Source organism: Chiloscyllium plagiosum, chromosome 11 (assembly GCF_004010195.1).
Source record: "Chiloscyllium plagiosum isolate BGI_BamShark_2017 chromosome 11, ASM401019v2, whole genome shotgun sequence".
Classification (NCBI taxonomy): Eukaryota; Metazoa; Chordata; class Chondrichthyes; order Orectolobiformes; family Hemiscylliidae; genus Chiloscyllium; species Chiloscyllium plagiosum.
In genome coordinates this window covers 66,900,233-66,912,034 of record NC_057720.1, presented here as the reverse complement: position 1 = coordinate 66,912,034, position 11,802 = coordinate 66,900,233, and the positions used below count along the sequence as shown (strand labels likewise).

General features: G+C 39.8%; 2 protein-coding genes across 3 annotated transcripts in view; one reads left to right on the top strand and one right to left on the bottom strand.

Annotated features, from left to right (window-relative positions):
- The window catches only part of tceanc2 (transcription elongation factor A (SII) N-terminal and central domain containing 2), a 10,263-nt gene extending 4,832 nt beyond the window's left edge, over positions 1 to 5,431 (bottom strand). The window contains exons 1-3 of the mRNA XM_043699637.1: positions 5,228 to 5,431; positions 2,829 to 2,970; positions 1,302 to 1,495 (exon numbers count right to left, since the gene is read on the bottom strand). Coding sequence (XP_043555572.1) covers positions 1,302 to 1,495; positions 2,829 to 2,970; positions 5,228 to 5,416 — 525 coding nt within the window. The 5' untranslated portion in view covers positions 5,417 to 5,431. The remainder of the gene's footprint in view (positions 1 to 1,301; positions 1,496 to 2,828; positions 2,971 to 5,227) is intronic.
- Positions 5,432 to 5,649: 218 nt separating this feature from the next.
- The window catches only part of tmem59 (transmembrane protein 59), a 40,617-nt gene continuing 34,464 nt past the window's right edge, over positions 5,650 to 11,802 (top strand). Inside the window, exon 1 of one of the 2 annotated variants that reach the window (XM_043699636.1) lies at positions 5,650 to 5,870. In XM_043699636.1, coding sequence (XP_043555571.1) covers positions 5,682 to 5,870 — 189 coding nt within the window. In that variant the 5' untranslated portion in view covers positions 5,650 to 5,681. The remainder of the gene's footprint in view (positions 5,871 to 11,802) is intronic. The other variant, XM_043699635.1, reaches the window with a different exon arrangement.

Genomic DNA, 11,802 nt, shown 5'->3' with positions numbered 1-11,802 from the left:
CCTATCACCCTCACCTTGACCTCTTTCCACCTATCACATTTCCGACGCCCCTACCCCAAGTCCCTCCTCCCTACCTTTTATCTTAGCCTGCTGGACAAACTTTCCTCATTCCTGAAGAAGGGCTTATGCCCGAAACGTCGATTCTCCTGTTCCCTGGATGCTGCCTGTCCTGCTGCGCTTTTCCAGCAACACATTTCCAGATCAAAATAGTTTAGTTGGCCAGAAAACCATACCAACAAGCAAGCTTCAAGTCATCAAGCAGCCAAGGTAATAAACAATAATATTGTGAAAACAAGATTTCCCAGAGAGGAAACCACCATACATGCTCCATTTTCAGGCTCACCTGAGAATCAACTTTCCAGAAATTTAACTATAAGAAACATCACTATCTGCTGTGAATACTTTACAAGGCCTTCACTTATCACAGAATCATAAATCATTCTCCTGTGCAGAAGGAGGCCATTCAGCCCACTGAATTTGCACCAACCCTCTGAACAGCATCCCACCAAGCCCTAGCTCTCACTGTAATCCTATGTTTACCCTACCTAATGCAGCCAGCCCTACACATCCCTAAGCATGAGGGATAATTTTTTTAGCATGGCCAATCCACCTAACCTGCACATCTTTAGGACTGTGGGAGGAAACTGGAGCACCAAGAGAACATGCAAACTCCACATAAACAGTGACCAAAGGCTGGAATCAAACCCAGGTGCTGTGAGATAGCAGTGTTAATCACTGAGCCACCAGACTGCCCAAAAGTAACTTGGCTTGTACAGGGATCAAACCCATAATCTTGCTGTTATTAGCACCATGCTCTGAACAACTGAACTAACCAGCCACTTCAACCTTAAAGTACTGAAACAGTCCAAGACACTCCTGACCTGCCTAATGAGATCTGAGATCATAAATCAGTGACTGGGATAACTGGGATCAGTATATTACCACGTCCTGTATCTTTGTGTGAGTGAGTGAGTGAGTGTGTGTGAGTGAGTGTGAGTGTGTGAGAGAGAGAGAAAAAAACAGATATATGAGATGTTGCACTTAAGATAAATGTATGAACTTCCATTTTCAAACCCTCAAAAGCTCCTTGTTTGATTATTACATTGGGAGATACATTCCAAGAGTTAGAAACAACGCACCTTTTTCATACAAAACATACTGAACATGGACAATAAACATACATTTTGTTTGTGACATTACTGGATTTCTTTTACTTCATGCAAACTTTTACAAATGTGAAAATAATAATACTATAACAATCTTGTTTTATTCTCAGTATAAAGTTTTATTTTTTAAATTACCTTCAGTTCCAAGGCTTCAGATAACAGTTTTCGAGCATTACTCCTAAGACTCTCTGTTTTAGGATCACATCGCACCTCAATGGATTGCTTATTTCTATTTTCTTTCATGAAAGTTTTCCACGTTGTGTAAATGGACTGAGCAAGCGTGGCCACTTCAGGGTCCGAATTTTTACGCATCTTGTTTACGGTGTGTCCTGAGAAATCCAGGAAGTAAGTGTAAACAGGATTTTACTCAGACAAATGATGATTCCATTTCTAGTCAAAAATTAGCTATTGCTCACTGCAAACAATCACAACCATTGGACCTTCTGTAGAAAAAGGGTCACACTCTTGATCTTTTCAAGATGAAAACCTCAAAGAGAGAAGCAAATAAAAACTGAAAGAACGGTGGATACAGGAATTCAAAAACTGCTTGAAAAACTCATCAGGTCTGGCAGCATTTGTGGAGAGAAACATTTCAGGTCCAGTGAACCTTCCTCAGAACACAAAGACAGAAGCAAGTTTGTTTTGCCAATAAGCTCTCAGTTTGAAAGAACAGAATAGAAGAAATGTTTTAACTGATTTTAACTAATTTAGCAGATTTCTATTACAGGTACTTCCATCCAGGAGGGACAAACTAATACCAAATATAGCACTGTTGAGATTTGAGCCAGAATAGTACTGATCTCAAGATCAAATGTGGCAACTTGCTGTTAAGTGCAATTCAGCTTCCACACCACGCAATATATAATTTCATTGAGCTATTAAGGAACTCCACAGGTCTAATTTTGCATTGGTCACTACATGTTTATTACCATTTCAATCTTATTACATGATATGACTCAAAGATTTTGAAATTCTTTTTCTGTGCTTCAAACTTCGGAAGAGAAATTAGTTATTTTTGTCAACCTTTTGCCTGTTCTTTTTAAGACAATTTCTACATTTGGGTCCCTTGTATCTCCTACTGAATCTTATACATCTTGCTCAGCAGAGATTCACCTTTTGTTTCTCTCTCCACAAATGTTACCTAATTTTCAGTATTTCCTGCATTTTCTTAAAATGACAAAATCCAAAAAATGTTGAATTCATGTCCATTTGTGATGACATTTATTTTTTACTTTATGCTTTTTCCAATATGATGTTTAGAAAGATCTATGGCATCACTGATTAATACATTTCTAACTAGAACATGAAACATATGTTTGCATCAGTAACTTGAATCAAAATACTAGGACATACGCCCCTTAGGAAGAGGAAAAACAGCAAGTAGAAATTGGAAAATTCTGAAACTGTACATATTCCTCAAACGATGACATCAGAAGTGTCAGAAAATCCATCAACCCAGTTTAAATCTCTCAAATGGTTCAGTGGAAAGAGCCACACTTCAAAATATTGAATTTGAAAGTCATGAGGAACAGAACACTATTCCATTAGAGATCATTAGAAAGTTGCAAAACGCAACTTATAATAATATCAGGATTTTAAAAGCTTTTGTTAGAAGCAAAATTACAATCTTCAAAGTAAGAACTGTGCAGTTAAAAGTTTTACCTATTTTAGTTGAGAGCAATACTTCTTGTGAAGGTATTTTCTTCTTTAATTCATTTAATGCTTCCATTAAGTTTTCCTTTGTTTGACTAGGCAGTTCCAAAATAGTCTTGTATCTCTTAATATCTTCAATCACCACAACTCTCTATTTTGAGAATAAAAAAAAATTAGTCATGACCCAAAAACTATTTCAGCATAAAGATCAAAGTCATGCAATAAATCTGCGGTGTTTGAGGTTTTGGAAGAAATCAATCAAACATACTTGCCGATATAAAGCCATGAATATTATCGATTAAAATTGCAAAAATGTGAACGCTGACAAAAATGCAGATTGTCCGAAGTTATACACATGCTTTAAAACAAGAACAGCATTTAGACTTGTTATGATAACGCTAAAAACTGAATTTTTTAAAGTAACAAATGTCTCAAAATATAAATGAGAACTGAAAGACAAGATTTCATTTTGTACAAAGACTTTTGCTTTAACAAGCAAAGTAGAAGCAACGTAATTCAACATTAAGCAACAGGCAAATGGTACATCAGCTAAACAAAAAGTAAATGTCTTTAATTTTAACGGTGTATTATATTTGTGCAGATGGTCAAAACCTTGGTCAGAGTTAAGTTTTAAGGAGTAGTTTAAATGAGAAAACAAATAGAGAGCTTAAAAGGAGAGAATTTCAGAGTTTACAGCTGAAAGCACACGAACCAATGGTAGCGTAATTAAAATTGGACACCCTCATGAGGCAAGTATTAGATATGCAGATATCTTGGAGGGTTGAGGGGCAAGCAGAGATTATAGAGACGGGGAGGAGAGAGGTCATAAAGAGAGTGAGGAATTTTAAACCTGAAGACATAACTTGACCAGGAGCCAAGTTAGCAGAGGGCATGGCCAACCTAGTCTTGGATGAGTCTCAGGACTTATGCTCCTCAGATGCTGCCTGACTGGCAGTGCTTTTCCAGCACCACACTTTCTGACTCACAGAGGGTGGAATCTGGGTTTTTTTTCAGGGATGCATCGGGATAATCAAATCTAAATGAAAACATAGGCAGAGGCAAGACTTTTAGCAGCAGATGAGCTTGGGCAGGAGCGTTGGGGGCAATTTTCATTATCAGCATGTTCCTTTTGTCCAAAGACAGGACTGTAGATCATTGTAATCTTTCCATAATTTTTACTTTTTTTTCCATTTGTCATCATCTCAAGCCATCCAACACTAATATTTTCTTCCTTACTCTTCTTTCTTGGAAGTCTCCCCATATCACTTATTGGTCCTTTTTGTCTCAAAATGTGCCTCTGGAAATTCTCTAACTTTCCCTAATTATGTTCAACAAATGTAATTCTTCATCTTACGTTGTTTTCTCTGTCCAGCAGATCCTTCGAACTTTCCTCAAAATTCATATTTCAAAGCTATTTAATCCTCTCCTGTAAAATCAATGTAATGGACATAAAAATGGGAATCTTACTGTGATGGCCAACACACACAGTTAAGAGCTTATCTTGAGATTAAAAACTACACCAACGTTAGAGAAGTCTGATTTAACCTCACACAGATAACTGGAGGAGGGGTGAGTTCAACAGCTAAGTGATGGAGCAGAGAAATAGAGAAGGGGTATTTCCAGAACAGATGATTCTCTGGCTGTGGTTAGATAGATAAGAACATAATCAGGTGAATATAATCCTACCCAACTGGATGAGTTAAGTAGCATTAGAGGAGGATGGTGCAGCCAACCATGCAGTCAAAGTTAGGGAGAATCTGATAAAGACCAAGAGGGAAAGTTTCCCCTTTGTCATTCGCAAAGGATGTCATTTGCTCATGTGTTAAAGGTGGAAACTTGAGCAGAAGAATTAAAACATGGAACTCCAGAAATGGACGGGCATAGATTTGGAGGATGAGAACAATTCAAGCACTTTGGAGGGGGAGAAAAGGGAGGGTGGCGCTAGGGCAGTAGTTTGGCACTGTGGAAAATATAAAATAAAACAAAATTTTAAAAATTGTGGATGCTGGATATCTGAAACAAAAACAGAAGTTGGTGGAGAAACTCAGAAGGTCTGGCAGCATCTGTGGAGAGAAAACTGAGTCAACGTTTCAGGTCCAGTGTGACTTCTTCAGAACTGGACCAGAAGAGTTAACTCTGTTTTTCTCTCTCCAAAGATGCTGCAGATTTGCTGAGTTTCTCCACCAACGTGGGTGGGTTTTTTTTTTGTGTGATGAAACAGACATCGACCTGCGACTGTAACAAAATCTCTCCCATCTCCAGTCTTTCACTTATCCTGAAAAACGTGCCTTCTCTTCCCCCGAGCAGCAAGGGATCGCTAGGAAATGAGGGAGACCAGCTGGCAAACAAAGCCTAGCCTTGCAATAAACCATATAATTCAACGGCCCCAAAAGAGACCAGGAATGTACCTTTAAAGACTCGAGAGTGACCTGGCGGTAAACCTTGGCGCCGTGCTGCACTGGGCCTTGATCCTTGCCCTTTCCCACAGAGTGATCCATCAGCAGCAACAGCACCCCACTCCTGGACTCAGAGACAAACCGGCCCACCCAGTGCATGCTGGGAGCCGCAGGCCGCAATCGCCGGGGTAAACTACGCATCCCAGCGTCCCCTGCGCGAAACCAGAGGCGACTTCCGGCGGGGTTTTTTTCTAAAGGGAAAACAATTTTTTTCCAAAAACGGAGTCATCTATTCATAACACCGGCTCCAAAAACCAGCCTTGGCCATGGAATTCGACTCCATCTCGGTCAAAGGAGGGCTAATATAAATTTTAAAACAAAGACCTGACAATAAGGGTTGAGGTCACTGAGGGTGGTTGGAGAGCGCATGTGCGTTGAGGGTTGGATCATAACAAACAGACTGAAGATGGCGGAGGTAGCTGGAGGGGTTGTTTGTAGAGCTCCTGCCCTTAGTTTTCTGCTATACTTGGGAATCGCGTTATGTTTCTTCTCCACTTTGTCACTGGCTTCCGATGCCTTCGAAGCGGTTTTGGGTGACACTGCGTCGTGTCAAAAAAGCTGCGAGATGACTTACAGCTTGCACACTTACCCGAAGGTAGGGCAGACCGGCCGGCAGGCAAGGGGTAGGAACAGAGGCCTGTGTTTATTTTTTTTTTAACGAGGCTGATCCTTTTGTTAATATTTCTAATTATTAGTCATCTTGGGTTCGTGTTTCGTGTCATGGAGTGCTTGTGTGATCCAGACAGTTTGAAATCTGCAGTTTATTTGTTGGAGCTTTTGAACTGAGTTGACGGATCCTAGGGCGTTTCAGAAAAAAAAAGGGCGACTAGTTGCCCAGGGTAATAATTAACGCTGAGTGATCAAAAAGTTATTGTACTACTCGAGGGACAAGAACTTTTTTTAAAAATGCTTTAACATTGCAGTGAAGGCTTTTCATAAAATGTTCGCGTGGCATCGTTTTTTTTTCCTCTCTCTGCTCTGGCCTCTTGACAGTTGCTTTGGCTTTCGTTTACTCGAATGTTTTCGATCCGTGTTACGGTATATGGTTTTTGTGACTATAACAGCCACTCTCCACTTATTCATAACTTGCACTGTTGATATTTTTGTGAAGCATGTTAATGACCAATTCGTGACAAGATTTTTCTCATTTAACTGACGAACACTGCAGGTTTTTTTGTCTGAAATAAGAATTGTTTATTTGTTTTGAAAAGGTCAAAATATATGCAAAAATGTGGTTACCCATGCTTTGCCTTGTACAGTGATCAGGTTCTCAGTCACCACTTTGTCATGCCTTTGCATTGTGAGGTATCAGTGGATGAGAGAAAGTGGGCACTGCAGATGCTGGAGATTAGAGTCAAAGTGTGGTGCTGGAAAAGTACAGCAGGTTAGGCAGCATCCAAGGAGCAGGGAAGTTATGTTTAGGGCATATTCCCTTCACTAGGAATGAGGGGGTGGGGGAGCTGAGATAAATTACTGGAGGTGGGGGAAGGTGATAGGTAGATGTAAGTGGGGGGTGATGGGTTGGAGGGGAGGGTAGATTGGATAGGTGGGAAGGAAGATTGACGGTTAAGAGTTCAAAAGGGTGGTGCTGAATTGGTGGGGTGAGGGAAGGTAAGGAAACTGGTGAAGTTGATGATGTAGCTGTGTGGTTGGAAGGTGTCAAGGCAGAAGATAAGGTGTTTTTCCTCCAGTTGTCTGGTGGCTTGGATTTGGTGGTGGAGAAGCTGCCCAGAACTTGCATGTCATGTCAGTAGGAGGGTGAGTTTAATTGGTCGGCCACAGGGCTGTTTCAGGGAATGTCTCTGGGACACACTCTCCAATAAACCTAAGTGTGACTGACCACTTCATTTCCCCCTCCCACTCTGCAAAGGACATGGAAGACCTGGGCTGCCCTTACTGCCAAATCCAAGCCATGTGACAGCTGGAGGAAGAATGCTTCGTCTTCTGCCTTGGGACCCTCCAATGATACAGTACCAACGTTGACTTCACCAGTTTCCTTATCTTCCCTTTCCCCACCTCATTCCAGATACAACTATTCAACTCGGCCTCTTGAACTGCCTATCATCCTTCTCTTCACCTATCTGCTCCAACCTATCTAACCCATCCAACCACTCTCCCATCTGCTTCTACTTAATGCTTTACCCATCCAACCGCCCCCCCAAAAAAGAACATTCCTGATGAAGGGCCTATGTCGGAAACATTGACTCTCCTGCTTCTCGGATGCTGCCTGACCTGCTGTGCTTTTCCAGCGCCACACTATTCGACAGCTATCAGTGGATGTCTGAATTACATTATCTTGCAAGTTTAGAGTTTGAGAACTGGTTGGATTAACAAAATATGCAATTAAAGTAATTGTAAAATATATTGTGATTGATTGAGTTATTTTACTTACTGTAATTCGAGTAACTATGTTCAACCAGTACTCTTGGTATATTAAGCTGATGTGGCCTAACCTCTTTGGGTTTAGGAATTGGAATGCAATCATGTGTGAATGACCACCATGATGGCCAGGGAAGTTTTTTTAAATATCGGAGGGTTTCTCAGCTTGATTTGGAGACTGGTTGCAAAGGAAAATGTTGGATTTAAGTCTGTCAGACTACTGATTTGAGTTTGGGGAGGAAACATGACATGATCATGGTTAAGTAAGCATCTGATAATGCCATCACGTAATCTATTTTTTTTCAATAATTTTTCATGGAAAATGGGTGTTGCTGGCATTTATTGCCCAAGGCATAATTGGCTGTCAGATGCTGACAGTCTTAGTCATAGAAGCAGTGAGCCTGTGCCTTGAACCTTTTATCGGGGCTCTCGTGTGCTGCAGTGGTAGTGTCCCTAACTTTGAACTTGAGACTTGGGCTTAAGTCCCAACTCCTCCAGAGGTGTATAATAACATCTCTGAACAGGTTGATGAGAAACATAGGTTGAACCATTGCAACCCATGAGAAATCCTTCCATTGCTGTTAGGAAGTAAATTATGCAAATAAGTTGTCTATGTCACACCTGAGCTGTAAATGTCAGTATTTTCAAGTTTAACAGCATTGTTTTTGAACACTTTTTTTTCTTGTGAATGGTAGTTAAATTTAAATTCTTGCATGATTTAAGGATTATGGAGTGCGAGTTAGGCCAGCATTGATTGCCAATTCCTAATTGCTTGGAGTGCTATTTAAGAGTCAACCACAGAGTTATAGTCATACATACAGCATGGAAACAGACTTTTCAGTCCAACTTACCCATACTAACCAACTCTCCCAAACTGAATTACTGTCGCTTGTCTACATTTTGGTCTATATCTCTCAGCCCGAAACGTCGATTCTCCTGTTCCCTGGATGCTGCCTGACCTGCTGTGCTTTTCCAGCAACACATTTTCAGCCCATATCTCTCTCTCAATCTTTCCTGTTCATGTACCTATCCAAATGTTTTTAAATGTTGTAACTGCACCTGCACCTACCACTTCCTTTGGTAGTTCATTCCATATGCAAGTTGCCCCTCAGGTCCCTGTTTAAATATTTCTCTTCTCTCCTTAAAATTACGCCCTTTACTTTTGAATTCCCCAACCCCTGGGGAAAAGACCATTGCTATTCTTATCTATGCCCCTCATGATTTTATAAACCTCTAAGGTCATTCCTCAGCCACCACCTATGCACTAGTGCAAAATGTCCCAGCTTATCCAGCCTATCGCTGTAACTCAAATCTTCCAGTCCTGATAATATCCTTGTACTTGCTATTGATCTGGAGTCACAAAGGCCAGTGAAGTAAGGATGGCTGACTTCCTTTTTAAGGATTTTAATGAAACAGATGAGTGTTTGTATACAGCAATTGACTGACTAGCTTTTTAATTCCTGTTTCAATTTAAGAAGATTAATTCAGTATGTCTTTTGGTGATATTCAAACCCATATCATCTTAACTGGGGTTCTGGATAACTAGTCCAGTGACACTACCAAGCCCATTGGATCATTCAAAAGTTAGGTTTACCGTAGCCCTTCCCTCTATAATTTTTCTTCTGCACAGACCTCTAAGGTCCATGTGTGGTATTGGCTGCCAGAACTGGAAGTCATTGCTGAAGTAGGAGATTTTAAAAGATAGCTTCGATTTTAAAATTTCTGTGCAAGTATGATAGTAAAGAAAAGAGAAATTCTGTAGTTGCTTAAAGTTTGGAAATAAATACTGAGAGGTGAGGTAGCAGTTGAAGTATCAGTGTGAAGACCCTTCCTCAAGATTGACATACAAGTATATTGGCAATTGTGAAATCTCTTCAGTGCAACAATTAGGATAGTCCTTTTAAAAACATCAGCGCCTATAGTGTGCAGAAGGAAGCAGTGCTTCTAAACAGCATGACATGTTGCATAATTTACTAAACTTTAATACAGTCTGAGACCCTTCAGACACACTCTAGTGTTTCTATATAACCTTGTTTTTGGTGGATTGGATTAGAAAAAAGTTAGAGATAAATGATCTCTATTGGAGCTCCTAGAGGAAATTTGGTTTATTGTATTCCAATATAATTGTGCAAATGTAATAAATTTGAGCTTTGTGGGCAATGAGTTTGAGTAATCTGATATTTGTGACAATTGCATGTATCACCAAGATCTATAACAATAGACCAAAGATTTTGCCTATCCTTTTAACACATTTCATTGCATTTATAACTCTTGAATCATTTTTTGACTTTTGAAACTTCAGGTAAATCAGACGAACTCAGTTAGGATGCCCACCTAAGTGCTCAGTCAGTTGGTTGTTGGTTGTAATGGCTGTTGTTAAGGTAGCATGATTGTGAAGCAGTATAATTGTTCTGCCCTAAGCAAAGGAGATGTCGGTGAATCAGTCCATGTTTCTGTATTATCTTGATTTTGTAATTTCAGATTTCTGTGTGAAATAGATCTGGCTGCAGATGGTTTCACTGTGTCCCATAGTCAAAACCTGGTCCCATAATTTCTGGCTGGAATTATGCACAGGGTCAAGAAAAGTCAAGGCTACAATTAGAAACTGTGTTCTTACGGTGGAGTATGCTTGATATACACTTATTGTACTGACTTCTGGCCAGTGACCGGACTTTTGCCACATAAAGAGCTGAGGATGTTGGAAATCTGAAACAAAAACCAGAATTGCTGGAGAAGCTCGCAGATCTAGCAGCAGCTGTGGAGAAAACAGTCAGCATTTTTGGGTCCAGTGACTCCAGTTGTAATAGTTTTTTTAAGATAAATCTCGTAGGGGTACACTTTTTTTTTAGAATACAAAAGGGAACTAGTACAATTAAGGCATCCTTGCAGGCATTAGAAGTGCAAGGTTAGTAGACTGATGCTAACATCTGAAGTTGCGCCTGTGAATTAAAACTGATGAAGGATTGCTTAACAGACAGGAGTGGGGAACCACCTGGAATTTTCAGGTCAACAGGCTATATAAGCAGTGCTGGTTCTGTAGCTACTTACAGAGAAACCAAGAATAATGTATTGAAGTTTGTTAACAAAGTTAGGTTGAATGTAAACTGAGGAGGTCAGATAGTGCATGTTCACGCAACAAGGTCACAAAAAGGGGCTATAATGTTGGTGGGTGTTTTAAATTATTCACCAACTACAGGTACAAAGTAGAATTTCACTTAACTTCCTCTACCCCTGTACAGGAACACCAGAGTCTCTCTCAACTTTAATGTGCAAGTACTTGTCTTTTGAGTTAGTTCTGGGTCGTTAGATTGGTTCAGTTGGGAATGTTGACCGGTTTACAAACTGAGGGAATCTAGGGACATGAGAAGTGTGCAGGAATATGATATCTAAATGTGCTGCGAGCAGGCTTGGAATCCATTTGTCTACTTGTTTGTTTCTTGGGTTCTTATTGTTCAAATTCTAAGTACCTATTTGTTTGATTGGAAGTAAGAAATCATAATATACAAACTAGCTCTATCTTTTTTTAAAAGAAATTTTACATACCTCCCAGTAATTGTTTAGCAGTAGAAACCTCGTCAGTTCTACTACAGACAATATCCAAAAGATCTTTGCCCTTGAAAATGTATAATACAGCCATAAATATCAACGTTAGAACCTGCAAATGCAATTTTTGTGATTTTTAACAGTTAAGAAATATCATGGTGTAGTGCTCAAGATCAGGGGCACTGTTGAAGAATTGAGTATCTTCCTGTTTCAAGCTCTTAGTGTCAGGATCAAGAATTTCCTGATACAGAAATTTAACTTTACCTGTGTGTCCTAAACCCCACAAAACACTTTCTGCGAGTGAAGTTTTGTTCTTTTAAACCTTGGGAGTTGGCTATCATATTTGTTGCCTGTCCCTGATTTGCTCTTGAGATAATGTTGATCTGCAGTCTAACAATTGCTGCATTTATCTGTCCTTAAATTTTGAGGTTCCAGGAAATAATTGGAACAAAGTTATTTTCTAGAACTTCATTAAAAATGGTTCATTCAGTTATTCCTAGACCAATGTGAAATTGTTAATTCTCTCCACCTTTATTCCATTTTAGTTGATCTTTATCTTTGTTCTTGTCTGCTGTCTGGTTATATTATTCCTTCCTTTTTCTTTC